Source organism: Balaenoptera ricei, chromosome 2, assembly GCF_028023285.1.
Source record: "Balaenoptera ricei isolate mBalRic1 chromosome 2, mBalRic1.hap2, whole genome shotgun sequence".
NCBI lineage: Eukaryota > Metazoa > Chordata > Mammalia > Artiodactyla > Balaenopteridae > Balaenoptera > Balaenoptera ricei.
Window position 1 is genome coordinate 101234624 of NC_082640.1, and position 27804 is coordinate 101262427.

At 48.0% G+C, this 27804-nt stretch overlaps 1 protein-coding gene across 3 annotated transcripts in view; it reads left to right on the plus strand.

The window, feature by feature from the left end:
• FRMD5 (FERM domain containing 5) overlaps positions 1–27804 on the plus strand; it is a 409984-nt gene that overhangs the window by 352758 nt on the left and 29422 nt on the right. For all 3 annotated transcript variants that reach the window (XM_059913406.1, XM_059913405.1, XM_059913408.1), the window contains exons 2-6: positions 10986–11090; positions 16109–16151; positions 16381–16459; positions 24849–24946; positions 27128–27251. In XM_059913406.1, coding sequence (XP_059769389.1) covers positions 16398–16459; positions 24849–24946; positions 27128–27251 — 284 coding nt within the window. In that variant the 5' untranslated portion in view covers positions 10986–11090; positions 16109–16151; positions 16381–16397. The remainder of the gene's footprint in view (positions 1–10985; positions 11091–16108; positions 16152–16380; positions 16460–24848; positions 24947–27127; positions 27252–27804) is intronic.

Consider the following 27804-nt stretch of genomic DNA (forward strand, 5'->3'; position numbering starts at 1 on the left):
CTGATTACCCTTTTTCGGTTTTTATTTTTTTCACTTTTTTTTTTACCCTCACTTAAGAGAAGATGGACCCGGAGTGTGATTACTCTGGTCAGCTAAGAACAGAATCAGAGGCTCTGGGCACATAAAGGCATAAAGGGACACAAGGTCATTTACACAGAGGGAAACTGAGACTCAGAGAAAGAAATGACTTGCCCAAGTTCTCTTGGGCTCAGAATTTGCCTTTCCTTACTCCCTCACGTCCCTCCTGCCCCAGACTCCCTGCTCAAAGCTGAACACAGAAGACTTTCCTCCCTGGCATGGAACATCCTCAGGGCACCTATCCCATACTCGTCTACTTCCCCACCCACTGATGGAGGAACATCTGGGTCCTTGCCCAGGAAAGAGAAAGGAGAAGGCTGGTCATGACAACCAAGACGGAAGTCTGACTGAGAACCTTAAAAAGCACAGATACAGGAAGGAGGCAGCAGCAGGTAGGGGTCTGGGGCGGCCCCCAGCCCACCTGCTTCCTAGACGAGAGACCCTAGAGGCCAGGAGAGGAAATGTTCTGGAACAGACTGCCTGCCACTGATGGCAAAACTGGGGTGAGAAGGGAGCTCTTTCTCTGAATTAGCTTTGATGATACCTGCCAGCTTTATTTTCTGATGATGTAGCTCATGGCAAAAGGGCAGTGAATTTTGTGCTCCTTAGCCATTGAAAGTAAATGGTGACTGGGGACTTGAACTTTCCAGCCAGAACTGGGCAGCTGCCCACTGTCATGAAAGGTAGAGCTTGAAAACCTGGCAGGAAGGAGCAGAATTCCTCTGTAGTATTGAACCCACAAGCCTAGTGCTCTGAAGTTGGTACTCTTGGTACGTGAGAACATGAAAAACTGAATAAAAAGTGAGAGTTGTGGGACTTCCCTGGCGGTCCAGTGGTTGAGACTTCGCCTTCCAATGCAGGAGGTGCAGGTTCGATCCCTGGTCAGGGATCTAATATCCCACATGCCTCACGGCCAAAAAAAGCCAAAGCATAAAACAGAAGCAGTATTGTAACAAATTCAATAAAGACTTTTAAAATGGTCCACATCAAAAAAAAAATCTTTAAAATAAATAAATAAATAAACTGAGCACTTAAAAAAAAAAAGTGAGAATTGTGCTGACAAAGCAGGAGCACAATTCTGGAGTGGTATTTGTCCTAAAGCTCAAGTATCCACTTTTTCTCCCCCTTATCCCTGTAGTCCTTGCCCCGAGAGCTGCTAGTGACCAACAGGTGCTGGGGAAGGGTGGATCTAGTCCCATGATCCCCAGACCATCAGCATTGGCATCACCTTGATCTTGTTAAAAGCCCCATCCCATACCCACTGAGCCAGATACTCTGGGAGAGGGGCCCAGCATTCTGTTTTAACAACTATCCAGGTGATTCCAATGCAGGCTCCAGTTAGAACCACTGGTCCAGAGCATGATACGGTTCTGAATTTGTTTATTAAGGAAACTATTTTCAAGAGAGCTAGTCACTGCCTCCTACCTTACCTCCCCGCTCCATCCCCCTCCACCACTGGGACAGCTGCTATTGGGAGATCTGGGGTTTGCCCTATTGCTTTCCCAGGCCTCAGCATTTGTAAAATAAACCATCTTTCCACCACCTGCTTGGTTTCTGGCCCCAGCTGTCTCACTCCTCTCCTGGGACTTCCAGTTTTGTTGTTCCAGTGAGGTTGTCTCCACTTAAATGGTGGGAAGGGGGTCATTCATCAGTGTGGCTTTGTACCATCAGTGGGACCACAGACCCAGAGCCAGGCCCTGGACCCTACCTCAGAGGCTTCTCTGCTCTGATGAGAGACTTTTCAAGGGAGGCCCTGGCTGTATTTCTCAGGAGAAGCAATGAGAATGACCCGCCTGGTCCTAGCTAGGGACACCAGCAGCTGTGAGTGACTGAGTGAGCTCTGGGGAACTCGGGACTCCAGTCCAGGAGCTGTGAGCTCTGCTTGTTCGTACCTCCCCCCTTACCTGCCAGCAGGATGGGCAGTCACCTGCGGACTGCAAGGGGAAGGGTCTGAAGCTGCAGTTCGCTCTTGTAGCCTTAATGCCAAAGAGAACCAATTATGGTTTTTGAAAGAGATCGGGGCTCTGGAGTAACTTAAATACACTTTTCCAATGTTTTTTTCTTTTCATTCTAATTAATGCCAAGGCATTAAAAGGTATGGTGGCTGTTGGAACTGTGTCGTGTCTCATCCTCCACCTCACTCACTCCTTCCCGGGTGTTAGGAGCATGTCAAGAGCGTATCAGAAGAAGCTCTGCCTTTGTCCCCATGGAATTAAATACAGCTGCCAGGCCTCTGAGGGGGTTTGGGTTGATGGCATATATGTGATATTTTATACTTTTCTTCTGACCTAGTCTGGGGAAAATAGCCTTGGGATATGGAGAAGATGCAAATCTGTGCCTTGAGAGCCCTGCAGGGCAGATTTCCAAAACAGTGGCCAACCCCATAAGCTCGGGGACGCTGTACAGCTGGACGTGTAGCCGGGACCCACGTGAGCATTCTCGTCCAGGGAGGACTGGCTTCTGTCCCGTGAGTGCACAGCCTCATCGCTGAGGCCCTGTTATGTTCAAGTCCGTTCAGCCTAAGGGAAGAAGAGGTCACAGGAGGCAGAGGAGGTTGGTAGGGAAAATACACAGGGTTTTTATGTATATTATGTCTCTTGTTTTGAGCCTCACAATAATCCTTTGAGAGATGTAGTGTTAATCTTTGTTTTGTAGCTAAGGAAACGGAAGCTCAGACGGATTAAGGGACAGGTCTGAGGTCACAAGCTGAGAAGTGGCAGAGCAGGGCCTTGACTCCAAGCCCAGGGCTCATCCTCAGTGAACCTTCCCAGGGCCCTTCCCCTCTCTGCTCTCTTTGCCTCCACTTCAACTCCGAGGGAACGTGAGTGACCTGATAGGGTAATTGAAAAGGAGACTGCACCAGGACTCAGAAATCCTAGCCTCTTCGTTATGGGATGTGTCCAGCCTAGAACCCACCACATTTGTTGGTACTGGCCAATAAAACAGTTTTCTGCTGAGGGGCAAGGAGACTGGGGGAAAGGCTGCAGGATTATGGGAACCAGTGAGGATGCTGAGCTTGACATGGTGCTCCTGACCCTGGCCACCCAGGCCACTCGCCTTAACCCCAGAAATTCCCAGGCTTGACAAATAGCAGGTGCATTTGCCCCTTGCAAAAAAAAAAAAAAGTCAACAAAATGTGTTGTCAAACTGTCTTTAGGGTTGGGTGCAAGGGGATGTCTATTGTATTTCCTTTTTAAGTAATTTATTTTACTGAAGTATAGCTGATTTACAATGTTGTGCTAATTTCTGCTGTGCAGCATAGAGATTCAGTTATACATATATACATTCTTTTTCATATTCTTTTCCATTATGATTTATCACAGGATATTGAATATAGTTCCCTGTGCTATACAGTAGGACCTTGTTGTTTATCCATTCTATATATAATAGGTTGCATCTGCTAACCCCAAACTCCCAGTCCATCCTTCCCCCAACCCCTCCCCCCGCCCCCAGCAACCACAAGTCTGTTCTCTATGTCTGTGAGTCTGTTCCTGTTTCGTAGATAAGTTCATTTGTGTCATATTTTAGATTCCACATATAAGTGATATCATAGGGTATTTGTCTTTCTCTTTCTGACTTACTTCACTTAGTGTGATAATCTCTAGGTCTGTCCATGTTGCTGCAAATGGCCTTATTTCATTCTTTCTATGGCTGAGTAATATTCCATTGTATATATGTAGCATATCTTCTTTATCCATTCATCTGTCGATGGACATTTAGGTTGTTTCCATGTCTTGGCTATTGTGTATAGTGCTGCTATGAACATAGGGGTGCATATATCTTTTTGAATTATAGTTTTGTCTGGATATATGTCCAGGAGTGGGATTGCTGGATCACATAGCAACTCTATTTTTAGTTTTTTGAGGAACTTCCATACTCTTTTTCCATAATGGCTGCACCAGTTTACATTCCAAGGGGTTGTCTATTTGCCCCAAAATGCTGGGCTTTCTTTACAAATTATCTGAAGCAACGTTGTAGGCATAGTTGTATGAGAGGGTGTGTGTGTATGTGTGTGTGTGTTTGTGTGTGTGTGTGTGAGAAAGAGAGAGAGAATATGAGCTTCACACAAATACAAAGTGTTGAATTTTTTTCTGACAAGCCTGGCTGAGTTTTCAGTAGTTCTATAGCTGTGATATGACTAGTCCACTGAGATATTCAGCACTGGCTGGAAAAATACAACCAAAATTTGTTCAATCAATAGCAAGAAACAGTGACGCTTCTAATGGTCACTTTACTGTAAAAGTGGCCTCACCATGAGAAAGATACACGAGTTTGCTTTCCTTCAGGCCCAGCTCAGGTTTTTTGTCCTTCTGGTAACTTCACCGGGTACAAGGAATCCACATAGGAATGGGGACGCCTTGGCTCTTGAAGCATCGTCACTGATATCTCAGTAATTCTAGCCCTCTCGTTAGCCCCGGTCTTACAAGCTCTACGACAGCAGGTTTGAGGATCTGCTCAGAGGGTCTTAACTGCCCTTGTTGAGTCTGGCTTGGACCATCTGTGCTAACAGAACACGTAGTCCTCCCTCCCATGCCGTTGACTTGCACACAGTGACCTCCACGTTCCAGACGGAATGTGTTTTGCCTGCCCCACGTGCATGTCCTCTGCCTACCACACCATGTGGCGCCGAGCTCAGCCAGTTCTCTGACCCAAGCAAGGACTGCCAACGGGGCCCCCTGAGGCCCCATGCCTGGCATCTGAACCTACAGATATCTATTTGCATCATGAAACGCACCCAGTTCCCTCAGTTTGCATGTAGAATGGCTGGTTATTGGTGCGAGAAGGTGCTGCGTTTGTTAAGGACTAGCTGGGGCCAGTGGCTGCAGGAGTCTGGGTGACCACTGTTCCTCTCTCCCTCTGAACTCTGCCTGCCCTCCTCAGGGCCAGACCTCTCCCCCCAGGAGCCACATGGCCACCTGGCTCCAGGGCAGCCTCCTGGTGCTACAGTCTAGGTACCAAGTACCTGCATGGGCCCCATCCTTCCCAGCCTAACTGCCGAGCTCTGGAGTCCATCTCCTCTGAGAGTAGGGAGCGAGGGCCTGCACGGGGCTAAGCTCTGGCCCTGCTGCACTGGGGGCAACCCGCTATACGAGACAGTACAGCTGCATTTCTCCCTGCAATTACCCTCCCTCATCTTCTCCCAGAGCGAGCTGGCTGCTTTTCTAGCCGCAGCCTCAGCAGTTCCTGGGCAGATTTTGTTGGTTTATGACTAAGCAAGAAAAGTGGGCTCCTGGGCCAGAAGCTCGGCAGGAGTTCTGTCCCTTCAAAGAAAATGTAAATTGGCATGGAAGGTGCAGAGGTTAAGAAATCTGGGGCCCTGCTGTTAGCATTCGTGCCCCTCTCCTCCCTGTGACTCAGAAAGCCAGGCCGCTTGTAGTGTGTGAACACAGGGGCAGGACCGCACCCCAGTGATTGATTCACACTTCTCGGCTCAGCGTACTCACGCCCTGGCCCTGAGAAGATGAGCTAATGTGGCTGTTCCTCTGTGACATTAAAGTGCTTTTTTTTTTTTTTAAATTTACTTATTTATTTTTGGCTGCTTTGGGTCTTCGTAGCTGCGCGCGGGCTTTCTCTAGTTGCAGCGAGCGGGGGCTACTCTTTGTTGCAGTGCGCAGGCTTCTCACTGTGGTGGCTTCTCTTGTTGCGGAGCACGGGCTCTAGGTGCGCGGGCTTGAGTAGTTGTGGCACATGGGCTCAGTAGTTGTGGCTCGCGACTCTAGACCGCAAGCTCAGTAGTTGTGGCACGCGGACTTAGTTGCTCTGCGGCATGTGGGATCTTACCGGACCGGGTCTTGAACCCGTGTCCCCTGCATGGGCAGGCGGATTCTTAACCACTGCGCCACCAGGGAAGTCCCAACATTAAAGTGCTTTTACACAGCATCTGCTCCTGAACCTGGCAGATGGCTGCACGCACATGCCCTTAGACAACACGGATAAGGAAAGCCAGGAAGTCTTTGGCCTACAAGAAGTGTAAATGTACGGTTAAGATAGAATAGAGACTAGGATGCCATCCCACCCCTAGGGTGCTGGGTGCCTTGTCCCTCCCTCTCAGGCCCCCGAGGACAACTTGTTCAGCTCTTGCTTCCTCCTCCAGGCACCCCCCATCCTAGCATGGCCTTTCCACACCCCCGGACTCTTGTGCTTTTGGAGGGCAGGTGCCCACCTCCTGCAACCCTCCATCTCCCCTCTGCCTTCTTGAAGGGCCGTGAAACCATGGCCAGCTCCCCTTTAACTGCATGTGGCCCAGGATCTGAGAAAGTTGTGATGGCTCGTGCCCTCTTCATGACTCAAGTAGTTTGCACTTATAATCTACCTGCCTTACAGGTAAGCTGGATTGAATAAGGTAAGGCCCAGCGAGTGGGGAGCTTTCTACATGTTAGCTCCTCTTATCTGGATGCACCACGCCAGAGTCCCTGGGATTGACCCTGTGATGGGTTAAAAAAAAGCAGTTCTCCTACCCAAAGGTATTGACTGTGAGGCAGAAAATGCAATTAACCTTGACGAGTTTAGGTCACTGGCCCAAGCCTGCTTACTGCTTGCTGCTTGCTGCCTCAGTGCCTTCCCTAAGGAACAGACAAACCATAGAGAACTAGAGCCAGGCCCTCCAGGAAGGAGCGCCAATATGAATTCTCCTGACCTCTGAGCTTCAAAATGATTCTAAGGGGCTCATGAATCATTCTGGGCACCATATAGAGAGAATTAAAAGGATGCATGTGTACGCACTATTATTTTCAAATGTGTGTAAGTGCTATTGTGGTTCATAATGTAAATTTATTTTTTAGATGGGTGCTTAATACATTATTTTGACCCACTAATGCCCTTGTGAAGAGAATAACCTCCGAGGTTTAGCTGGATTTGGGTGCTCTGCCTCAGCTCGCTTGTCCTGAAGATAAACGGCCTCAGGCTTGGAGCCCCGACTTTGTGACTGAACAGTAATCACCTGTCAGCGTGAGGGCCTGTTTCTCCAGTATAATCAATGGCACAACATTGAGCACACAACACACGGGTTAGCATAGCACCAGGGCAACTGCCAGCAAAGGGAAAAGGAGACAGAACTCACTGGACTCTGCCGTCCCACCAAAAGAGAAAGCCGGCTGCCAGAGAATATTCCAGAAAGCCCCAACTTAAGGCAGGGAGACCACGGAGAGGGAATCCTAGGACACGGCTGGCATCTGGAAGTGCAAGGCCAGGAAGTTTTAAATTCCTAAACCCTAGGCCCTGCCAGAGGCTTGCTGTAGGAACCCACCACGAGGGTCCAGCTGAATGTGACTTTCCCCCCAAAGACTGCCTGGGGCCACTCCACCAGCCACAGGCGTGGGTGCTCCAAGAGAGGCGCGATTGCAACTCTGTGTGAAAGGTGTCCCGGCGGCTCTCAGTAGATCCTGCCTTTGTGTTTCTTCTGGGGTTTTAAACTTCATGGGATTCCGCTCTAAGGAGGAGCTCTGCTCCTACCTCCCTCCCTTCCTTCCCTCCAGCCTTGGAGACACAGCAAGGGAAGATGCTTGTCTTCATTAGTCTCCACGAGAGCCTCGTAGCTCAAAACCATGCCTCCACCACGGGTAAGTGGGAACCTGAGGGAACTCTGACTTCATGGTGGGGAGCAGGGGTTTCACCAGATGCTGAGAAATGATAAAAAGATCCTTTTTCACTAATAAAGGGAATGTACAATGGGATGTGTCTTTTTTTTTTTTTTTTTTTTTTTTTACAACAACCTGAAGAGAAAAGCCATGCTTCCTTTTTCTTCCTGTGAAATGGAGGAACTCTGAGGTTGGATCTGCTGAATTTAATGTTCTTACCAGCTAAGAGCCCTACAAGTGTATTTGAGCTGCCAACCCATGAGTATGAGTTGTTTCTGTGGAAGACATGATTCTTTTTTTTTTTTTTTAACATCTTTATTGGAGTATAATCGCTTTACAATGTTGTGTTAGTTTCTGCTGTATAACAAAGTGAATCAGCTATACGTACGCATATATCCCCATATCCCCTCCCTCTTGCATCTCCCTCCCACCCTCCCTATCCCACCCCACTAGGTGGTCACAAAGCACCGAGCTGATCTCCCTGTGCTATGTGGCTGCTTCCCACTAGCTCTCTATTTTTCGTTTGGTAGTGTATATATGTCCATGCCACTCTCTCACTTCGTCCCAACTTACCCTTCCCCCTCCCCGTGTCCTCAAGTCCATTCTCTGTGTCTGCGGGAAGACATGATTGTTATCAAAAGTCCATGTGATTTCTATCACAGAGGCACAATTTCCCCATGGCTGCCCCAGGCTTCTGCTAATATGGCTGTTGTATGTAAGGAAGCGAACTTCTTCAGCCATTAAAACTCACCCCAGGAGGGACAAATTAGGGGTATGGAATTAACAAGCTACTATTTATAAAATAGGTGAACAACAAGGATATACTCTATACCTCAGGGAATTATACCAATTATCTCGTAATAACCTGTAATGAAGTATAATCTGCAAAAATACTGAATCACTATGCTGTTCACCTGAAACTAACATAATATGTAAATCAACTATACTTCAATTAAAAAAAAAAAAACTCTCCCCAGCTGATCACAGTGTAGTAGCCAGCTTGGTGCAAAGGTCAATTTGTAGAGAAAAATGTTCATAATATGCAACTGTCTCTTAGTATTCCATTTCAATTGCTTTGAGAGAGATAACAGTACAGGACATGCTGCTTGAGACAGGGTTAAGCATATTTTCTCTGTTCCCAGAAGAACCTTAAAAATGACTTTAAACTCTTCCCGCACTCTGGGGCATCAGTAAGGAAAGAGTTGACAGCCCCTGCCCACAGTGACAGTTGTTGATGGAGTCCTTTGAAAGACCTGGTTTGTGGCCCACTGCCCTGAAGTCCCAGCGTGATTCATAACAAGGCTCTGTCGTGAGAGTAGCTCTTTCTGGTGGGAGACCGAAGGGTGTAAAAACGGGGCCCACTGCCTCAAGGTTATGTTGTGGGCGGGAGTGCGAGGCCAGCGGAAGAGATGGGGAGGTGCCCACATGGCACCACCTTCCTTAGTTGAGCTGTTCACTCGCTCATCCTTCCAATCCTGCAAGGATAAGCTTCTTAAGATACTTGCTGAGAGATCTGATATGCTGCCCTAGTTCTCCTTGGAAAGTATAGGGTGAGCTGGCAGAAGGGACAGAGGTGAGGGGTAAACCTTTTGAGGTGGTCTTAAAGATCTGTCCATTCTTGGAGCAGGGCCAGGTCCTTCTGTAATTACCCATGGCCTTGGGCCTTGTCATAGGTGAGATAGTTTGGATCTTATAAGACCACCTTGATTTGCACGCAGAATTAAACACAGATCCACCAGAGGTGAGCATCTCAGCTGAGCTGCGGAGACCACTGGGGACAGGCCCAGAGATGCTGTCTTGCAGAGCTCCAGCTGTTCTGACACTTCCCTGCAAGTTATTCTCCCAGCTCGTCAGAGATACCCAGGCAGGTCCCTGAGGAGAAGGTTATGGGTTTAGAAGTGGCCTAATTTCTTGACATTTTGTAAAACCTTTCAGCCACCCCTCCACCTTCTATCCATTGATTCAACAAATAATTACTGAGGACATACCTGCCATATGCCATGCCCTGTGCTAAATTCTGGGGGAGGGCTCCTACCCTCCTGAAAAGTATGGTGTAGAAAGGGAGCAGATGATAAATAAGTAAACAAATCAACAAGATAATGACAGCCTGTTGTCAGTGCCATGAAGGAAATAAACAGGATAAATAAATGAGATAGTGACAGGGGGCTGTTCTGTAGGGAAAGACCTCTCTGCAGCAAGGACATTTGAGTTGAGACCTCAAGGAGATGAAGAACCAGAGGAAGGGCATCCCAGGCAGAGGGGATACAAAGACGCAGAGGCAGAAAAGCCTTGGCACGCTCAGGAACAGAGAGACGGTGGCCGGAGAGTGGTGAGAAGAATGATTTGGGGTGAGTTCAGAAAGGAGGCAGGAGCCAGGTCGTGCAGGGCCTTGGAGGCCGCGGTCAGAGCTTGGATTTTATTCTGAGAGCAAGAGAAGCCCCTTGCTGACAGCGTTACGCAGGAGCGGCAACGTAATTAGAGATCACTGTGTGCTCGCTGCAGTAAAAAAAACTGTGAGGCATATCTATATGTGCTGCTATAGAAAGAGTCACAAGATACCCTACGTGGGGAAAAATCCCAAGTAGCAGAATACAGTATAAAATATGCTGCTAATGTCTTTTTAAAACAGGAGACGTATATGTATATAGGCTTGCCCGTGTATAAAATAACCACATTAAGGATACCCAAGAAGCTGGTGAGGGTTTGCTTCTGGGGGTGGGGAACTGCAGCATAGGGTGAGTGAGGTAAAAGGGAGACTCTTCATAGTGTATTCTTTTGTATGTTTGAATATCTTACTGTGTGCCTGTATTACTTATTCGTTAAAAAAAGACAGTTTGTCTAAATTGTGGTCACCCTGGCCGCCATGTGGAGAAAGGGTGAGCACAGAGGCAGAGGACTGGCCAGTAGGCTCTGGCCATGGTCCAGCTGAGGGATGGTGGTGGCTTCACCTATGGAGTTGGTGATGGGGATGGAGACAAGCAGGAGGATTCATGATGCACTTTAGAGGCAGAGCCAGCCGGACTTGGTGTGTGCCACACGACAGTCCAGAGGAAAGCTGTGTGCATTGTAGGTGGGAACTGGGCCTACCTGATTCTATCTGCCTTCTCTGACATCTTTGTGGAAGGAAGGGTTCTTGGGCTCCTTCCAGGTGCTGAAAGCCTCAGAATTCCTGAGAATGTTGAATCCATCACAATATGGAGGACATAGTCATGGACATGTGCCCCTTTCACATCCTCATGCAACTGTTACAAACGATTTTTAATGACCATCAAAACAAAGTTACACTGAAGAAGCCCGCCCACTTCTCAATGGAGCTTGCTTTCTTTGCAGAGAGATGCCAAAGGCCAATACCTGTTTGACCTTCTTTGCCACCACCTGAATCTGCTTGAGAAAGACTACTTTGGGATCCGCTTTGTGGACCCTGATAAGCAGCGGGTAAGTCAGTATTCAAAGCACAGGTGGAGGAGAGGGGTGGTCAGTAAGCCTGAGGCCCTGAACTGTCTGTCACTCATGTTCAGAGTTTAGCCTCAGGAGTCGGGGACCAACCGGACCCTGCAGTTCGGTGTCATCTCATCAGATCATATGGTGAGACTTGGAAGACCCCGTAGCAGAGCTCAGCTGGAGTGGTCCATCGTTTTTTAGATGCTGAAATGGCAGCCTCGAGAGCTGAAGTGATTTGCCCAAAACTGCCCAGTTAGAGTCAGGGCAGCTGGGCAGGTGTTGTGGTCTCAGAGCCCAGGTCACAGTCTGAGGCTCTCCTGCCCCTCTCTAGTAAATGGGCTGATTCACCTTGTTCTGGTTAGGAAGGGTCTCACCTAAGTGTCACAACAACCCAATCCGGGCAGGACAGAGATGGAGCCGAACTGACGTGGGCTTTTCAGCCCTTGCAAATCCTGCAAGTCTTGTTCTGCTCTACACAACGTGGGCGGCTCTACAGACACAAGGCATTGACAAGGACTGTGCTATTCCGGACAGATACAGGAACAAGGCCCCTGACTACCCCTCCAGCGTCATCTCCCCGACCGTCTCCACCCTGCTGTGGCCCCGCCAGTCGATACTGTGGCTCTCCACACGTCAGTCTTCTCCTCTTCAGAGCCTTCACCTGTACAGTTCTCCTCTGGAACATTGCTTCCCCTTTCCTCACTTCTGTACTGTCCACACTGTCCTTCTGGCTAACTCCTTCTCACATGGAAGGTCTCAGCTTAGGCTTTGACTTCTTCCCGGAAGCCTTCCCTAACCCCTACTCTGACTGACGGGCCCCTCTGATGTGCCCCCATGTGCCCTGTTCTACCCCTATCGGAGTAGAACTTATTACACCATGCTGGTATCGCCTGTTTGATTACCTGTGTTCCTTGCAAAAATATGAGTTCCATGAGAGCATGGACTTTATCTCATGCATCACTGTAACCCATGGAACTAGCACAGGGCCTAGAATGCAGTGGATGCTCAGTAAATATCTGCTGCAGGAATGGTGAGTGGGTGAGTCAGTGGGTTATAGTGCCACGCTCCTGCCCTCCACTTGCCCAGCTACCCTTCAGGCCCACACCTGCACTTCCTATAACTTCCGTCCATCAGCCCTTTGCTCGGCGTGGGGAGGTTCTCTCTGGCATCCCCACCGAAGTGGGAAAGTATGCAGAAGCATTCAGGCCTCACTGCCTCCCTTCCCCACACCCACTGTCGTCTGCCATCCTCCAAAAGCACTGTCACCACGAGCCCCAGAGGGCCCCCCTTTCATGGGTCCACTCATTTTTTTCATAGCTCCAAACATGAGCTTCATCTCTGTCACCACTGGGGACCTTGGAGCCCCGGAGGGCGCAGCCTCCCAGCTGCCCAGGGCCACAGGTAACTCCCTCAGCAGGCAGGAGTCAGGTGGTGTTTTTTGTTATTTATTTATTTGTTTGTTTGTTTGTTTATTTAATTTGGCTGCGTCAGGTCTTCATTGCTGCTCCCGGGCTTTCTCTAGTTGCAGCAAGCTGGGGCTACTCTTCACTGCAGTGCACGGGCTTCTCATTTTAGTGGCTTCTCTTGTTGCGGAGCACGGGCCCTAGACGCACGGGCTTTAGTAGTTGCAGCACGTGGGTTCAGTAGTTGTGGCTCGCGGGCTCTAGAGTGCAGGCTCAGTAGTTGTGGCGCACGGGCTTAGTTGCTCTGCAGCATGTGGGATCTTCCCGGACCAGGGATCGAACCCGCGTCCCCTGCATTGGCAGGTGGATTCTTAACCACTGCGCCACCACAGAAGTTCCCAGGTGTTGTTTTGTTGTTTGATGCTCCGAGCCGCTGTGTCTCCAGGTCACATTTAGGGTTTTATGCTGAAGACTTGAGCTATAGGAAAGAAACAAAAGCCTGAATCTGTTTCCTTTGACAAGCCCCGCCCCACTTTGCTGCCGTGTTTCATTCCTCCTGGCTCAGCAGAAGTTTGAGCATCACCAGTGTTTGAGGAGTGTTGAGGTCAGCCCCTCACCCTATAAAGGCCCCACTGTCTTGGCATAAATACTATCCTTAGCTCTGGACGATAGTATAAGACCCCCCGAAGTTCCACGACACCAGGAAGCTACATGTCCTCACATGCTGTAGGTGTCCGTTCACTCTGTAATGGTAGACTCTTAGACTGTTTTTACAAAGGGATTTTGTTGTTGTAGTTTGTTTATTTTTGGGAGTCAGAGCTGTTTCTCCTTAAGAAGGAAGACCAGTTACCCCAAGGTCTCTTCATCTCCCAAAGACAGTGGTGTATGAAGAAAAAAGGGTGAAATGTATCCTGTTCATTATTTTTTAGTTGGATCAGCACGTGCTTGAGGAGGATAAGAGAGTATGTTGAGATGACAAAGATTAAAAGCCAAAGGAGACAGAGAAAAATAAGGAAATGGGGAAAAGGAGAAATGAACTTTCACGGAGTGACTCCTATGTGCCAGGCTCCACGCTGGGCACAAACCTAGATCTTTCAGCCAATGGACGTTGAGTGATGAGGTGTGTCAGGCACGAAGCTAAGAGCTTCACATGTGTTATTCGATCCTTACCACGAATGAGATGAGCATCCGCAGTTATACCATCCATTCTCCAGATGAGTGGACGGTCTCGGACAGCTTACGTAACTTGCCCAAGGCAAGTGGCAAAGCCTGTCTCCTGCTCAGACCTGCCTGATGCCAGAGCCTGTGTGGTTTCTGGGGGTTCCATGCTGAATTCACACCCTCTAGCCTCTAAAGTAACATGATTCTGTGCTTTTATTGAGGGTTTAAGGAGAGCAGGGAGGCTTGAGAGGGTCCTTGAGAGCTGTAAAGAATTGTCCTAGATCTACTGATCACGATAAGAGATGGAGGAGATGAGCTCCCTGCCCCCGCCCCAGACCTCTTCCCCTGAGCACCAGGGCGGCAGGACCCAGCGCTCACATCCATCCCATCATTGCCTGCTCTGCAGGGGTCTCCATGGGGTCTGGGATTTCTCTGGTCCCCCCTGGAGGAGCTGCCCTCACTCCCCCTCCCCTGTTCCTGACTCAGGCCCTGGTCTCAGACAATTCTCAGCCTCTCCTTCAAGCCCCCAGAGTCTGAAGATTGTACCACCTTGGCTCCTTCACCCAAATGCAGGAGGAAGCTCTGCTCTCTGAACCTTCTTTTTACTCTTCTCCTGACCCTTCCTCCCCAACCCAATGTTATCAATTTGCTAGTGATTCTGGGACCCAGATATAGGCAGACAGCTGCAAAAGGTAACTCTGGCCATCACCGTATTTTGGGGATCCTGTCAAGATTTCTCTACCAGAGCCTCCCTTGGACAAGCTTTCCACCTTCTTTCCACCTGCTCCCAGTCTCCTCCAGCCTCACTCCTTTCTGGAGCTCTCACTGCAGTACAAACTAAAGTCTTCTCTCCAGCTATTGCCAAGGGGAATAGCCTTTTGTCATTCAGCCTCTCTGCCTTCTGCTGATAATGGATCTATCATTGCACTTAGCTTCTATCTATCTTCGTTTATTTATTTTGATCTATGGGTCCAGTGCCTCAGGGCATTCAGTTTTCTGAGTCCCCGACACTTGACACTTGCTGTGTTCTTCTCACTGTCGGGTGTGCTCCGCACAGACAGGCCTCCTCCGCCTTCATAGGCATGGTCTGGAACCCCAGTTGTTTCCGTGCAGTTTCATCTCCTGCCTTTGCTTCCCTGTGAAGCCAAGCCGCAGTGGGCCGTGTAATGTGAGAAGGACCTCTTAACCCCACTGTGTGGCTATAATGAGTTGCCAGCCTCGTGGGAACTGAGATCAGAGGAAGCAAGAGAGCAGGATGTCAGCCCAGATTATCCGTGTGGAGCTGACGGAAGAACTGGCTCTTGGTGGGTCCATTAACTGTGTGACCCACGGCCCAGCCCAGAAGGTGAGAGCTGGGCATCGAGGGAGGCCAGGATGTGTCTGCGTGGCCCTGCCTGCTTTCCTGCCAGAGGGAGGACTCTGCCAGACGTCTTACTAAATAGAAGTAGTCAAAAAAGAGGGAGGTGTGGACCTGGTTCCTTCTCCTGTTCTACAGCTGCACATTGAACACTGAGCTGGGCACCAGTGATACAGTGGTAAACAAGACAGAGTTTTCTGCCCTCACAGAGCAGTGGTTTTAAGCTACTTCCAGATAATCAAGCCCCAAATATCAGCAATTCTAGCTCTCTTTAAATTATCAAGGTTCCTGATTATCATGAAAGCAACAAACATCAATAGTGCATTTTATAAGGCATCCATGTAGAAGTGGGAAACTGATATAGAACGTTCTCGTTGCTTCCTTTCCCAAACATAAGTACCATGGGAAAAAATGCATTGCTACTATGTCCTGCCTCTGTGAAAATCCAGGGAAAACAGGATACTACACATTGGTTGTGGTTAGTTATCTTATGAGACTTAGATTTTAAACATCCCTGGATGCCAAGGAATCCTGAGTACGTATTCCCTAGCACAAGGGTTGGCAATGTGTTGCTCAAACAAAGATGAAATATACACCAGCCATCCCTGCCTTCTCACCATTTATGAAATTCCACCTGCCAGTGCTTTCTAGAGCTGCTACCAATAACCTCTGTGTGTCATCGTGTCCCCACTGCATAACACAAACAAACACAACCCACTAAAGGGAGTATTTCCCTACTAAAGCCAGGTGGGGCTCTGTCCCCATCACACATACGTGCATTCATTTGTGCCTACTGGCATGCCAGAAACATGGCTTGGAACTCTGGCGCCCTACGTTGGAAGGCGACATTGCCAGGGAAGCCCAGAAATGGCATCTGAAGCTGGATCTCTTCCCCCCTTCACAGCTGGTTCCATGGGGAGCTTATTTCAGAAAATCATATCACTCTGTACTCTCCAAGCCTACATATCACAAGCTTCTGAGCTGCTTTCACCCTGGGCTACAATCTGTCTGGTTTTTTAAATTGAATAAAACAAGTTATATTTGACACTGCTTCTCATTAGGGCTTTCTTGTTCTGTGTTCTCTGTTTCAGCATTGGTTGGAGTTTACAAAGTCTGTGGTGAAGCAGTTGAGATGTAAGTATTGTCCGTGAAAAGACGGAAGCCTCACCCCTGGGGAGGGTGGGAGGAAACCTCCCACTTGCAGTGAGTCTTGGGAATTTTCCACTGTTCTAAGTGGAAGTTGGCCCTAAACACGTGAAGATTTTCTTCAGATGGTTCAGAGACCTGTGCATCCCAGTGGGGCGGGGAGCCCAGTCCTCTTCCTGGGAGGGTCTTCCTGATGGGCACCTCTTTTTCTCTGCAGCCCAGCCTCCATTCACCATGTGTTTCCGTGTGAAGTTTTACCCTGCAGACCCTGCTGCCCTGAAAGAAGAAATAACCAGGTAAGGCTGAGCCCCTGTGCCTCAGCCTCTGAGACTTGTTGGAGAGGATAGGAAAGAGGGACTGTAGCTTCCTAGATCCTCTACTTTGGAAGCTCCCAACTCTGATAGGCAAGGAATTCTTCCTAAATATAGCCTCACTTCTATATTTCATTTCCACATGTTCTCTTTGCTCATCCCCTCAGTAGAATTGCAACGGAGTGAGCTTCTTTCCTTCAAGAATACTTCATCTTAAACTGGTCCTCTGCAAAGGGGTCTGGAGTAATGAATTAATCAAAAGCACTTTTTCTTTTACCAATGATGTGGCCACCATGGATGTTTTTGGAGACGGCCGTGTTGCTGCTTATTTGGGGGCTTGAAATAGACTCCAGCAGCCTAATGTACTTGGGAAATGGCAAAGCAGGACACTGAAAAACAAGCTGGGAAACACTGAAGATTTTAAGTCCAGGTGGGTGACCTCCCGTGTGCTGATGCATCAGGCCCGTGATAAACCCTTCACTGTGGGGATCGTGTTCCGTGGCAGGCAGCTACATGGAATGAATCCTGTCTCATCCAGCACCGCTTGGGGATGAGAAAGAACCTCTGTGCCCACACCATCCTGCAAGAGGGTCAATGAATTGGAGCTTCAAAGCTCCCCCAAGGGTTTTGTGTATCTAAGCCAAATTCACTCTAAAAGTCTGACCTCAGAGATTTAGAACTCTCTGAACTGGGATCCTTAATTTTTATATTAGAAAGATGTAACTTGGACATTAGCAAAACCTTGATGTTACCTTGTAAAGGGTGGAGCCCTAGGTGAAGAGATGATGCCAGGGGATCCTAGAGCCGAGGGAGAGACAGCTCTGCCAGCTCTGCCCCCACTCCCTAAAGCCTTAGAGACGGCAAAGATCGGGACGAGGCCATTGCCAGTGTAGAGGCTGCTTGTCCTCTAAGGCCTCGAGATCTATTTCTAGATCCTGAACTCCACATGAGCCCCAGTGGAGGCTGAGGGGAATCTTGCGAAGGAATCAAAAGGATCAGGAAGGTTGTTTCCTCCAGGTGCTCTGAGCGCTCCCACCACCCACTTTAAAGCACTAAGGACAGTGAAGTGTGTAGTTACAACCAAGTCTCGTGCTCCTTACTGGGCACATGGAAACTGCAGGCTCTGCTCATCCATGTGGAAGTGGATGTGGCCCCTACTTTGCCTGTGAAAACCAAGCTCATCCACATTAATGAGCAATCCTGTAGCTTTAGGCAGGAGAGTGAGGGTAGAACCACTGTGTTTAACAACTTAAACGGAGAGGAGTTTTGGTAAAGCACTAGCCTGCCCTGCTCATGACTTCCAGAGTGCTTGCCATGGTTCTGTACCTGCCCCTCCTTCCCCGCTTCCCTCCCCCTCCCCCCTTTCCTTTCCTCCCTCCCTCCCCGCCTTTCTCTCCCGAAAGAGGTGATGGTGCCAGGGCAGACCCAGAAGTCCACGCCCCTGTCCACATGTCAGGGCAGATTTAACACATCTTTGTTGAGAGCCTAGCACCTAGCTTCCTACCACCTCACATCAGGATCACCTTTTCTCCACCTCACTGGACCAACAGTGAGGATGAGAGGATTTGGTCTAACAACTCAGAGGGCTGCCAGTGAGAGCACGACAGACACACAGCTTTCTGATTTGATTAAAGGACAAAAATATATAGTTCTCTTGGCCCTTAGGAGGAGGTCTTTTTTTTTTTTTTAAGATTTTTTTGATGTGTGGACCATTTTTAAAGTCTTTATTAAATTTGTTACAGTATTGCTTCTGTTTTATGTGTTGGTTTTTTGGCTGTGAGGCATGTGGGATCTTAGCTCCCTGACCAGGGATCAAACCCACACCCCCTGCATTAGAAGGCAAAGTCTAAACCACTGGACCGCCAGGGAAGTCCCAGGAGGAGGTCTTAGCTATACAATTTTCTAAAACAAATGTCACTACATGATACTAATGTACAGACCCTCCTACCCAAGAAGCAGCATAGACCAGGAGGCTCAGATCCTGTTTCTGTTACTTCTTGGCTATGTGGCCTTGGACATAAAATATTTAACTTCTCTGACCTTCAGATCCCTTATTACTGTCCTTATGAGGATAGTAATAGTACCTCCCAGCTTTGTTGGGAGGATTAACCACTACTCGGGGTCTTGTACTTCTTAATACACCCCCAGGGAGCCTGGCACTGAGCAAAGGCTCACTGTTTACTGCCAGGTCGATTACATGGTCCGTGGACCTCAGGGGCTCTGCATAGGGCACAAGTACAGTTGGTTCTGGCTTTTCTCCCTTGTTTATGTGATAATGCCCACTCCTTTTCTGTCCTAGCTAGAGTCCTAACACTTAAGCAGCTAACTTGTGAGGACTGGGAAAACCATGGCCAGGCATCTCTGCAAGTCAGCAAACTTCAAAGACACTGGCAAGCATGTGAGCTCCTGCCCCTTCCGCATGCAACTGTGCGCACCATCCTCGACTATTTTCCCCTTGCTCTCTGCCTCACCAGCCTTCCTTACCTAGAGTGCATTTTCCAAGCGTTGTCAGGTGTGTGGACCTCAGGGTGCCTGGGCCTGATTTGGAGTCTTTGTGCCTCTCCCTCCCTGAGGCGTTCTGTGGAGGCCCCGGGCTTCGCTGCATCTTTCTCCTTATTCACATCCCTGCTGCTCTTAAAAGAGTGGGTACCTGCCCCAGCCTCATTCAATACCCATAATTCATTACTGGCTTAGAGCTCTCCACCCCACCTTCCTGCCAAACTAATTTAGCTGTCAGTGTGTTTTTTCCTGCCAATATCAGTCCTAAATTTTGCTGCCGTCTCAGTTACTCCCATAAAGCCAGGCTGAGAGGAGGGGATGAAGAAGAACTGTGCTTCAATTTATCTCTTGGACTCTTCCCAGATGATAAATTTAGTTGCCAAGTCCTGATTAATCTCTTTTGTCATTTTTTAAATAAATAAATAGATTTTCTTGTCTGAGCTAGAGACAAGGCAGAGAAAATGGGGATTAGGCAACAGATTTAGCTTTTAACAAGGGCTGCAGGTGTTCGAACTCGTTGAAGGTTCAAGTAATAGAAGGAAACTGAATGCACATGGGGCCCCACCTTCCAAGGAAGCAAACTGCCTGACACATGTTTGAGCAGGTGCTCAAAAAAATGTTAATAGACTTTTCAGGTCATTTATTTTTTTAAAAAAAGTTAATAGAGTTTATAGGTAATGTATTCCATCAGTGAACATCACTTGAGCCACGCTTAGGCTAAGATGGGTTGGCAAACTTTTTCTGTAAAAGACCAGATAGTAAGTATTTTAGGCTTTGTGGGCCATATGGTCTCTGTCGCAACTAATCTGTTCTGCCATTGTAATGCGAAAGCAGCCACAGACAGTACATACATGAATGAGCATGGCTGTGTTCCAATAAAATGTTATTTTATCTCACTGGGGACTCTGGTGGCAGGTTTAGTGTGCCAATCCTGGGAGAAGGAATCAAAAAGATCTGAGTTCAAATCCCAGGTCGTTCTTTCACTAGACATGTGACAAGGCAAGCAACAATATCTCTGGTCACTTCCTTTCCTCATCTATGAGACAGGGATGAAAACAGTAGTCACCTCATAGAATTGCTGAAAGAGTGCGTGTTAAACAGTACAGTGTGTGGCACACAGCACGCCCTCAGTAAATCACTGCTATATTGTGTCTCTGTCCACTGGAATGTAAGCTCCATAAGAGTAGGAGCTCTGCTTTGTTCTCTGCTGTATTCCCAGCACTTGTGGCTGTGCCTGGCACATGTGTGTGCTCAGAACTAGATGGATAGATGGATGGAAGGTTGGATGAACAGATGGATGGATGGCTGAATGGATGGATGGGTTGGTGGTTGGATGGATAAATGGATGGATGGATGGATGGATGGATGAATGAGTGGGTGGATGGGTGGGAGGGAGGGTGAATAGGCACAGGATGTATAGGCTCTCTAGAAGAATATTAAAAGTGACAAAACATAATCTCTAACTCCAAGGAGCCCGCAGTTTAGTATGGGGGAGGAAGACATACTAAACATGATCATAGTTAGGAAAAGGGATGGCAGAAAATAGAGGAAACCAGGGGCAAAGAATCTAATGAAGGGAAGACAGGGCCAAAGGATCTTCTGGAAGAAACTCTTCAGGAGCTTCCAGTGCTTTCCAGAGTTCAGAACCTTTAATTGTGGAAATATCTCTGGATTCATCCCCACCCTCTGATATCAGAAATCAGAATGCCAAAGCCAGTTCCTTGGATGTACACGTTCCAGAAATACATAGGTTTTTCTTGGTCATCTTTTTTTTTCTTTAAACCCTGAAGAATCTTTTTTTTTTTTTTTTTTTTGGCTGCGTGGGGTCTCTGTTGCCACGCACGGGCTTTACAGCGAGCAGGGGCTACTCTTCATTGTGGCGCGCAGGCTTCTCATTGCGGTGGCTTCTCTTGTTGTGGAGCACGGGTTCCAGAGCGCAGGCTCAGTAGTTGTGGCGCACCGGCTTAGTTGCTCCGTGGCATGTGGGATCTTCCCGTACCAGGGCTTGAACCGTGTCCCCTGCACTGGAGGGTGGATTCTCAACCACTGCGCCACCAGGGAAGCCCTCCTTGGTCGTCTTTTAGGCTCTCACACATTCTGCCTTTGGATGGTCCTCCATCAATTTACGACAACCTGGCATTTAAACAAAAATGGAGGTGAGGTAAAGCCTCTTTGAAGCCAGAAGGAGATAGGCAAAGTTTAACCAAAAAAGTGTCCTAAAGAGCAAGCTTTTTGTCTTAAATCTGGTCTAAAGCTGATTTCTTTTTCATTCCAGTGAGAATTTCCCTCTGATGACAAAGAGTTCCCCTGACTTCATTTAGGACCCTTTTCTCCCTAACCATAGCTCACTGAATTACCATGCGGGTTCTGTTTCCTTAGCTATAAAATGAGAGAGTTAGGCTCTGTAACTCCTACTATGAGTGTCTGAGACTGGGTAGCCCAGCCAGCCTGCTCATTATGAGCTGCTCATTATCAGCCTAGCAGGCTGATCCCTTGCCTGGCAACACAGTGGCCCTGGTGACAATGCCTCAGGCAACAAGATAGTCTTCCTTAGGCCCTTATGTCGCAGGGGAGAACATGCCAGGGCCTCTTGGGAATAGGTCTAAGGATGCTATGAGTCATGTGGGATGTATTTTCATGACCAACAACACTGAGTCATTGGTTACCTCCTTAAATGAACAAAACACAAAGCTTGATGGAAGCAGCTGTGGGAGAAAAGGGAGGGGGGACCCCTAGTGTAACTGTCTCCCTTGAAGCTGTCAGTTGATTCTTTCATGAGCTCATCTCGTCCTCTGCAGACTGTGCTGTGTTTCTTTAGGATGTTGACTTGCCCCTCCATCCCCTCTCCCTCCAGTTGCTGCACCATTGCTTGACAGTGTTCCCACGGCCTTACCCTTGACCTCCCTGTAGCTGTTCTACCTTCTGAAGTCTGAAGGAACCCCGCCCAGCAGCGGAAAGCCTTGTTTCCTTTCCAGCTCACCTGAGGCACCTGGCATGCACCTATCGTGGGTCTCACCGTGAGGAGGAGCGTGCCCCCCTTGGAGGGCAAATCAGAAGCTCTAGAGGAGCCTTTTCAAACCCAGCAGCACCCATACACAGACTCTCACATGCTTCCCCACCCAGGGCAGGGTGTTCTCCTCACCACCACATTGAGGATCACTATCCAGAGCCTTTGAAATATCTCCTTCAGTCCAGTACGTGCAGTCCCTGAATTTTGGACACAGACAAGCAGAGAGGTGTGGGAGGAGTGGTGCATGAACTCAGGCCCCGGGAGTGAGCTGTAAGTAAGAGGCCAAAGGCTTGCTGCTACATCCTGCCAAAGCCGGTGGAAGGTGGGAGTTGAAGCAGTAAGAGGCAGAGAAACGCTGCCCCCTTCCTTCCACACACCTGTGGCATTTCATTGTGGGAAGCAGGGTGAAGACAAGCTTGATCTGGTAGATCCATCTTAAAAAATTACTACTTATTGCACGATGTCTTTTTCCTTCAGTTTTCCTTGGGGCCGAGTGGGAGTGGTTGGGATAAGAAGGGGAGTTCTTATTAACTTCCGGACCACAGTAGTCACCTTCCCTTTGGTTTGAGGAGGGCAGTCCATCCTGATGTGGTTAGAAGAATGCTTGTGAATTTTCTTAGGACAGTGCTTCATAAATTTTAATCTGTGTACAGATCACCTGGGGATCTTGTTAAAATGATTCAGTAGGTCTCAGATGGGCCTAATTCTCCATTTCCAACAAGCTCCCAGATGCTGCTGATACCCCTGTTACGTGGGCCACACTTTGAATAGCAAAGCTTTAGGAGAAAAGAAGGTTTGATTGCTCCTTCGTTTCTGTTTAATGACTTGAATCACCAAGCCCCGAGCTCTCAGAGTCACGTGCTGGTGCCCCTCCTCACCCCAGAAGTTGTGCTGTCACTGGTCCTCTTTCTTTTGAGCATTTTCACATGATCAAGTGGGCATGGAATCCTCTGTTTTATTCTTCAGCCTGAAAACAGAAGCAATAGAAACACCTCTAGTTGTCCAGGGAGTGCCCAACTTCTTTTTGGTTCAAACTGATGGAATTTAAGGGAATTTTACCATATTCTCATTACTCCTGTGAGGATGCTGTAGTTATCTATGGCTGTTTAACAAAATGCCACAAAACTTCAGTTAAAATAAAAGTATTTCTCATCTCTGAGTGTCTGTGGGTCAGGAATTCAGGAGCGGCTTAGCTGGGTGCTTCTGGCTCAGGGTCTCTCCTGGGGTTGCAGCCAAGAGGTTGGCTGGGCCTGTGGTCATCTGAAGGTTTGACCGGAGGATTCACTCCCAAGATGGTGTACTCACGAGGCTGTTGGCAGAAAGCTTCAGTTCCTTGCTAGCTGTTGGCAAAACACCTCAGTTCCTCACCACGTGGACCTTTCTATGGGGCTGCTTAAGTGTCCTCGAGCAGAGTGAGTGATCCAAGAGAAGGAGAGGACAAGGAGGAAGCTGCAGGGACACTATGACCTAGTCTCAGATGTCAGACACTAACTACCACTCCTGCTTTATTCTGCTTGTTAGAAGCAAGCCACTGGGTCTAACCCACACTCAAATGGAGTGAATTAAGCTCTGCCTCTGGAAATGAGGAGTATCAAGGAATTTGTGAACTTTTTTTTTTTTTTTTTTTTTTTTAACCATGCCACGCGGCTTGTGGGATCTTAGTTCCCCAGCCGGGGATTGAACCCACGACCTCAGCAGTGAAAGTGCAGAGTCCTAACCACTGGACCGCCAGGGAATTCCCTGTGGACATATTTTTAAACCACCACAAATGCCTCCTGCCAAGGAGCCACTGTGGTAGGTGACTCGCTTAAGGGTGTGATACCCCCTGGCCTCTGCTCTTCTCAGGGCACCTGTGAGGTTATGAACATCAGAGACCCCACTCCTTGTAAAGACCTTTCAGGATGGAACGTCAGCAGTTCCATTCCATGGCAACCGAGTCCACCCAATTACCTGTGAAACTACAAAGCAGTTAGAGTGCAAAGAGGGTAGAATAACACAGTGATGAAGAGCCAACCTCAGTCCTGAATTTGAATCCTGGTTCTGCCACTTACCAGTTATGTGCCCATGAGAAAATCACTTACGCCTCAGTTTATCTTAAAAAAGGGAGATAATAACAATATATATCTCAAAATGGTATGCGGAAATTAGATGAAATGCTGATGTCAAGTGTGTAAGTCCTGGACTGGGAAATAGTAAGTGCTCAATACACATCAGCTACTATTAGCTGTTCTTGATAGCCTGCCTCCACCTGAGGTGAGAGCTTCCTGTGGTTGAAGAAATATTAGCCACAAGTTTCTGCATTTCCTTCACCGGTGCCTCTTCTTACACCTTATTCAAATTCTGAGAGGTCTGGTTGACCTCTGCCCATAATGAGGGCCATTCCACATATGGACAGATTGACTTGGCAAGCTGAGGCAGAACTCTCCCCAGGGCTAGTTCCTTCACCACCTCTCTGCTTCTTAAGAGGCAACGTCCGCGAGAGTCCAAGGCAGAGAGAGGCCCCATCAGCCCCTCTCTTATGACACAGGTTTCTTTCTCGGCACTGAATTGAGCGGGGCCGGCTCCTTCCAAATCCCAGCACTGGGGGACGATGCTTTTAACCAGGAGGTGCCATTTCTGTTTGAGCCACAGAAGGAAACTGACAGGTTGTTTTGAATTCAACTTCAAAATCAGTTCAGGGCAAAATGCCTGAAAGAGTCTTCAGGGAAATGAAAAATGTTATTTGTTCTGTGGTATGTTTTGAGGTTTTTGTTTTAATGTAGTAAAAGTGTCCTGACAGAGATTTTGATAGGCTTATATTACATATTTATGTCTTTAAAGCAATCAAAGAAATACTTTATAGTTCATTTTCTGTTTTCTCTCCAGGTATTTAGTCTTCCTGCAGATCAAAAGGGATCTGTACCACGGCCGCCTCCTCTGTAAAACATCAGATGCTGCCTTGTTAGCAGCTTATATCCTTCAAGGTAATGACTTTTGACAGGATAAATTTGCTTTTCATGCTAAGTACTGATTACATTATTTCAGTTACCACAGATGACTACTTCTTGGATATAAACAGTGTCTAACTTGAAACAGAGCCCGAGTTAAAGGACTTTGCCTGGACTCCCTAGACCCAGGAAGCTCTGACCACGCAACCTTAAATTGTTTGTACCTAAAGTCTTTCTGGCAGCCCCTTCAGACTCTGTTCGGGGATGGGGGGGGGGTGGCTTTCCTTGCACCCTTGGTTGATAAAGTTATCGAGACTCTGGAGAGTAATCCGAATCAGCTTTTTCCTGTCTTTTTATTCAAATCTCAGAGATGTGAAGCACCTTGGAATTCTGGTATCTGTTTCAGAGACCTTTCCATTCAGAGTGCTCTAAGTTAAAAATGTTTCCAAGTAACAAACCCATTTTCTAACATGCAAAGAAGGCAGAGTTGGGGTTGTACTCAGCCAATACCCAGACTGGCGGTTTTTGCAAAACAGTGGGAAAGGTATGTACTCTTCGTATGTGATCCTTTCTCCTTTCCTGAAATGCAGGTGACTTCTAAGTCTTCTAAGTTCGTAGATTTCTCTTAGTCCTTTGGCCTGAAGCTGTCACTGGGTTATTTTGGACCATAGCACTAAAATCATGACGTTTCTATCAAAGAATCTGAATTCATAATCAGAAATCTGTGAACTCCAGGAAGCTACTTTGTGAACAGAACCTAAAAAAATGCTTGCCAATAAGAAACTAAAGTTCTTCCAGCAAAAAAAAATATCACAGCTGCGTTAAGAATGTAAAAGTCAGCCTATTGCAACTTTGACTTCTGAGACTCCTGTTTTAAAAAACCTCCTAAGCCGGAAGTCTAGAAGGTACTTGCCAACTTTAAGGTACCCAAAGATACTCCTTTCATTGTTAAAGGAAAACCTGGCCCCATCTAAGTGAAATTTTAAACTCTAGTTTTACCCTGACAACCATATTGAAATTTTCTTTTTTTTTTTTTTAATTTAAAGAAGTCATTGATATCCAACCTTGATGTTTCCCATTTGGAGCTTTCTAAGTAAAATCATAATAAATGACTCCATGGCTCAAGATCACTTCAGACTTTAAGCCCAGGGAAGCCTTTAGTCTCTTGCTAAATGATAGAAATTCCCGAGTAGTTTGGAAGGCACGATGAGGAGACCTGTGCCACAGAACAATATTCAGTTGTAAAAAAAAGGGCACATTTTCCTCTTAATATTTACTCCCCGCTCAAGACTTCTCACCTGCACTGGTTGTGGTTCTCACTAGGGGAGGAGAAAAGACAGCCAGAAAGCAGCTGAACTTCTTAACATCCTTCCTCCTGACACACACAGTGTTCCCTGTGGAATGCTGCATGTGGAGAAGGCTGGATTCTGACCTGGGAACACATTGTGGGGAGTAGCGTGGGCCCACTGGCCACCCCAGATCTGAGATCTCAGCAGCTTTGGGGATGGAGTCTCTCTGTGAATCTGCAGGACGAGAAAGCCCCAGCCCCTGCTGGGAACTGAGAAGTCAGCCTTAGGACCTGGTGCTCCTGAACTCAGCGGTACTTTCTGCTTACAGCCAGTCTTCCCAATCTGCAGCCCTCTCCAGGGGGCCTGGCACCTGGTCAGCCCTCAGTGAATATTTATTCAAATGTATTCACTTGCTTTGATTTGATTTGGACTGAGAGTTGAGTTCTGAGTTTGGGTCATGGCTCATTCATCATTTTGCTGTGTCCCTGCTAAAATCCTCAAAACGAGATTTAGACTTTGGATGTGGCTCAGGCCCAAAAGCTTCTGTCTTTCTGGTCAAGCTCACAGTTTCCTGTGCTGCCACCAAGAGCATTGCTCCCAGGCTCTCTTCTCGGAGCTTGAGGGCCATGGTGCAGGCTTCTGCTCTTTTATTGCAAATGTACATGTGGTGACCTCAGAACGCAGGGTCAGCTCTACCATCTCTACTTGGCCTTGATATCAACTCAGTGTGCACACCTGGGAAAACAAAGGTGGGCCTGCTCCTGAGGAACACGCCCTCTGCCCCACTCACAACCGTGCTTAGGATCCACTGTTCTTTGCAAATCTGGCGCCGACTTTGGCTTTTGCCCTCCGTGTTAATCTCTTGTTGCTTTGCCAGTGATGATTTACTTATCTCCACAATTGTTTTCCTCTACTTTCCTTTTGCAAGCGGAGATTGGGGATTATGACTCAGGAAAACACCCTGAAGGCTACAGCTCCAAGTTCCAGTTTTTCCCTAAACATTCAGAGAAGCTGGAAAGGAAGATTGCTGAGATTCACAAAACAGAACTCAGGTGCGTGACACTCGGTTCAGGCCAGGCCACTGTCTCCCTCACAGCCTGAGCACACGGCCTCAGCACTGCATCCTCTGCTCCTGCAGACCCAGCCTTCCTGACTCTGGCATGTACCATTTCCAGTGATCCACTGACAGTACAACCTCAAGGCTCTCTCTCCAAGAACAGTGGTGCAGGCTGAGGCTTAAAGGCAAGAGAGAAGCTATATTATAAGGAAAATGGAGAAGGATTGGCCTCTGAAAGGTATTTGCTTCACTAAGATAAATGAAGAGACAGAGGGAAGAAGCATGAACTGGGGAAAAGGAAAACATAAACAGCAGAAGAGAGAAGAGAGGGAGAGGTTAAGTGGGGATGTGAAAAATGGGCAAGCCTCCGACCTCGGTCTGTGACAGTGACAGGTGGCTTCTGCGTCAGTGGATGGGACCGCACAGGGCTGGCCTGATTCATAGCTGGTGTGGGTACCTTGAGAGCACCTCGTTCGGGGGCGTGTCTTCAGCACTGCTCCCTCAACCCCACACCCCTGCACTGAGGGAAGGAGGGGAGAAGCAGCTGG